This window comes from Notothenia coriiceps, unplaced genomic scaffold, assembly GCF_000735185.1.
Source record: "Notothenia coriiceps isolate Sejong01 unplaced genomic scaffold, NC01 NC01_scaffold00022121, whole genome shotgun sequence".
Lineage (NCBI taxonomy): Eukaryota > Metazoa > Chordata > Actinopteri > Perciformes > Nototheniidae > Notothenia > Notothenia coriiceps.
In genome coordinates this window covers 18,867-23,325 of record NW_011354822.1, presented here as the reverse complement: position 1 = coordinate 23,325, position 4,459 = coordinate 18,867, and the positions used below count along the sequence as shown (strand labels likewise).

The following is a 4,459-nucleotide window of genomic DNA, read 5'->3' as shown; positions in this document are numbered from 1 at the left end:
TTCGCCTGGTGCAGACTACGCAGGACGGACCGCTGGTAAAAGCATGGGCAAGCCTGGGCAGCAATTAGTGATGGGAATTATGGCTCTTTGAAGGGAAAATAAGCGAAATAATCACCAGGATAATGATTGACTGTATTGCCAGACCTAATGTCAATAATCTTCTTTGTAAACATGGCACAAGGTGGCGCCATATCCATGTCAGTGAATGTACTACTTTGAATTTACCCTCTGTATGTGTTAAGTAAATAAAGTTGTCTTGCCTTGAATGAAATTCACGCAACTCTTTACCAATGACTGAGCCTCCGTACAGTGAGTGATGGCGAAGACCGGAAGTACTCGGGCTCACACCCAGCCGCCGGAAGTTGATAGACGCCATCTTGTGCAACTAGCCTATTGTGTTCACTGTTTGAATGCTGCCAGGGAAGACAACTTATTTGTCTTTATTTTAAATTGTATTACTAATGTGTGCTTTTTCTTAACATGTATTATTATCTACCTTTTTTACCTGCTGTGTCACTTTTGATGTATTGCTGTAAATGTCCCCGCTGCTGGACTAATAAATGAGCTCTCATTTGTTTCTGATTTCTAACAACTGAATGAAAGGCAACACAGAAACAAGCATTCCATCCAGACTCACCTCTGGCAGGTTGGCACAGTTGGATTTGACTTCATACTCGATGTAGGCTGCCTCCAATCCCAATTCTTTACCCATCTGTGTGTAGCACAAGTCTCTGGTGGAGTTAATCCTGAGGTCCACATCTTCCAGGTTAAACATGCAGAGGGCAGAGTCCTCACTTGGTTGACTAGATGAAGCCGAACGAGTGGAGAAGACACCAAGAAGAACTTCTGATCCCTGACTGTCTGTACCGTCCTGGGTGATCCCGAGCTGGACAGCTTGCAAGAGGTTGTAAACTTTCCCTGCCCTTGAACGGCATGTCAAGGGAACTTCCACGTATGAGTAATAGGCCTGGTCGTCCAAACAGACACGGGACACGTAGGTGCGGTACTCGCGTGACTGTGACTTTAGGTCCCGCCTGTAGAAGAGGAAGTACACGTGGTGACGGTGGGCAAAGGATGCTACAAAATGATGGTCGTATTCTGAGAGACGGCCAGCCACAGCCAACTTGGCGGTCTCCTCGTAAGAGAAGACTGAACCCTGGGCAAGGTTTCGCGTGGAAATGGGTGGGTGGCTGTTAGTGTAACCCCGCCCCACAAACAGTACTGGCTGCCTATCAGGATGAGAGCGAACCACCAGTCCCACAGTGCTGACGTTTGGGTGGTTAGCTGCTACGTATTGAGTATCTACTGGCCTCTCTGTAGAAAAAAGTACCAGATTCACTGAGTCCAGACTTCGTTTCTGGCAGATCCCTTGGTTGACGCTCCCACAGGTAATAAGTTCCATGGAGTACGGGTCCACCAGCAGGAGCTTGTTGTGGTTGCTGGTGAGCTTAGCCAGAGGGCAGTTGCTGTCGGTTACAGGAGGTAAGCACTCCCAGCTGTCTATGACAGGTCCCGTGTCCTCCTGAAGTTCAGGTTGCAGGAATCGATCCAACTGGAACAGGTGATCCCGGGCCCCGATGTAGACCAGACCCACAATGGGGTCTGGATGCAGGGCCAAGTGCTCGAACAGAGTGTCATTCCTGATGAAGGTGGGATAAAGACTGGAGGGGGAAGAGTCTGATGCTTCAACAACACCTCTAGGTACTGAGGTGAATGGCCAGCCGGCGGCTAGCAGCAGGAGAGTCAGCAGTGTTTGGACTTCTAACACCGAAAGACGACACCCCATCCCAGGAGGCATGGCAGCAGAGCTAAGGGACAGAAGAGAGGACAGGATGTCAAAGAGATGTCGCTGTTCACTACAAAAAGGGGTTTTCATGGATGGTTTCCACGTCATAGACCCCCAAACTAATGCTATGGATCCCAATACAATCAGACATGTTGTTGCAGAAACAGTTTCTTGTTGAATTATTATTCATTTCTGTTTCGATTATTTATATTGTGCCAGAGTCTCACTTCACGCTGCTCCACAACAGTATAGTGTTTTTTGACCTTCATGCTGTGTTCCTATAACTAGTTAGCTAATGCTGGCCACGAAACCCCTCCCTGCTGGGGCCATTTTGTCAATGCCTCATTAGGCAATTAAAGAGTCATGAACTCTGAGGGACATGGTAGATAACATGCTGGACTCAACCAATCATAATCTACCGTTGTACGTGACCCGTTTAAGGTTCATTGGTAAGCAGGCAGGAAATACCAGACTAGTACGGTTTAATTGGCAGTACAAAAGACATCATTCCTCATTACAGCTATGCGTGGTTAAGGTCCCTGTGAGCTTAGAAGTCAACAACATACAGTCAAGCTAGGCAAGGCAATAGTGGGTGGATTACACCAGACGTTATCAGGTGAATAACATCTGGCATTTAGCAAGAAAAAGAAAAAGAACAGAATCACTTGAGTTTCTATAGAGAAAGTCTGGTAGATAAAGCCTCTAAACTGTGAGATATAAAACCAAACTGATGGATCTACCTCACATAACCCAACAATCCAGGTAACAAAAAGGTACCAGTGTGTATTCAGTCTCTATAATGCACTGAACAGTACATGGGCGAAGCAAACTTATCCACTTTCACTAAGTGGTCCTAGAAAAAGGGTACTAACTTGTACTTTTGACCTTTTTGATCTGTCTGTCTGTTCTTTCTGCAGATTCACAGTGTAAGAATAACTAATTAAACTATTGGAAGACAAGAAGACATTCTTTTTTGTAACTATGCCTAAATCAATTGACATCCAACTAAAAAGACCTCTGGAGGATACCTCAAGCTAAATAATTAGCTCAATCTGGGACATTGGATCCTCACCATTGGTTTCCAGCGGTGTCTCACAGAGGCATGTCCCCTCTTGACCACCCAGCAACTTGGGTTAAACACATCCTTCTGAACACAACCTGCAAAAAAGGGGAAGGACAATATACATCAGTAAAAATGTTTTGGATACTCAGTGGCAATTTAAAAGAGACGGCATATGATTAAGGGTCACACAAGAAAATATTGTTGGTAGTTATTAACTGAAATTGCTAACTTTAGCTAACAGCACATTGACGACAGAACTCGATTAAAAAAGCATTTGCAAAGTGCCACTATTTGCCATGCAGCAATTAGCTTTGTTCATACATTCATGAAAACATAGATATCAAAAACGATATTACATTTCCCAAGGGCAATACTTTGGGCAGCTATATCCTATGCTAAGACCCCAGGTGTGATATGAAGCAGCAAGTGCAGAGATGAAAAACCTCAGCCTTGAAGGCATTACCACAAGCCTGAGTGTTTGCCACAAACACAGACCCCAATGGTCCAACACTTTGTATTTTCTTTTGCCTCTCTGCAGTCCACTAAGAGTCGTGGGAAGCTTGTAGCCATTGAAATTCCTGTCAGACCTGTGTGCGACTGACTACATCCGTTTTTGCGTGTAAAAGCCCCTCAGCATAGGCCAAGTCGAGTAGTGTCAGTCCAAGAGGGCTTTCAGTGCCGCACACACTCTGTACCAGCATTCAATCATCCCTCATTGCTAGGATACAGGGTACAAAACCCTCTGGAGTCCCTGCCAGATAAACAAGTTTCTGTGAGGTAGAAGAAGATGGCATGAGAACCTTAAAAAGTTCACTTGTTTGAGCACTTGAACCTCTTGGTTAGCTGTTTCTTTGTGAAATACTATAATATTAAAACAGTGAGTTATGACACTTCGTTCTTCTTTTCACTCCAGATACGGTAAATCCTCCTCTTCCCCTCCCTTTTATCTCCACCTCTCCTCCTCCTTCGCCTCCCAACACAATCACTGGTACAGAAGCAGGATTATCTCCTACGAGTTCAGGCAGATCTCCAGTGGGCTTATCCAAAGGGAGGTTGGGAAGAACACACACACACACACACACACACACACACACACACACACAGTTGGTGGCATCTCCTGTATGTGGGAATGGGGGTAAAGGCATGGCACAATGCCAACAATGAAACGCAGGGACACACAAAACAATATACCAGAGCACATTAAGTATGATCATCGTTATCTATATCATTTCAGTGGGAATTCATTAGAAAACTCTCACTTCCTTGCAAATGTTTGTTTTTCCACTCAATGATACCCAATGACCAAACCTCAATTTATCAAATCCAAACCACAAGAAAGACTTGCTCCTCTGACCCTCCGGGGTGGGGGAGGGAGTTCTGAGTCCTGCACTCTGTGGTCAGCGTGTGACGGCTCTCAGCAGAGACGTGCTTTACAGTCCTGTGCAGATGGTCCTGAGAGAGCACCAACCCAGAGCCTCACGGAGCAGAGGCACGAAGGACAGGCATGTGAACTTATAAAAGCATAAGAGAAACACAGAGCGCTTCTCCTGCTTCCTCCTCTCGGACAGTGTCAGATTTGAGCTAGATTTGTCTTTCAAATAACTCTTAAA

The 4,459-nt window shown here is 45.4% G+C and overlaps 1 protein-coding gene across 1 annotated transcript in view; it reads right to left on the bottom strand.

The window, feature by feature from the left end:
* Positions 1-2,946, bottom strand: part of LOC104953713 (plexin-B1-like) — a gene marked incomplete at its 3' end in the record, with an annotated part of 30,780 nt that extends 27,834 nt beyond the window's left edge. Inside the window, exons 1-2 of the mRNA XM_010780689.1 lie at positions 2,859-2,946; positions 638-1,808 (exon numbers count right to left, since the gene is read on the bottom strand). Coding sequence (XP_010778991.1) covers positions 638-1,798 — 1,161 coding nt within the window. The remainder of the gene's footprint in view (positions 1-637; positions 1,809-2,858) is intronic.
* Positions 2,947-4,459: the final 1,513 nt, after the last annotated feature.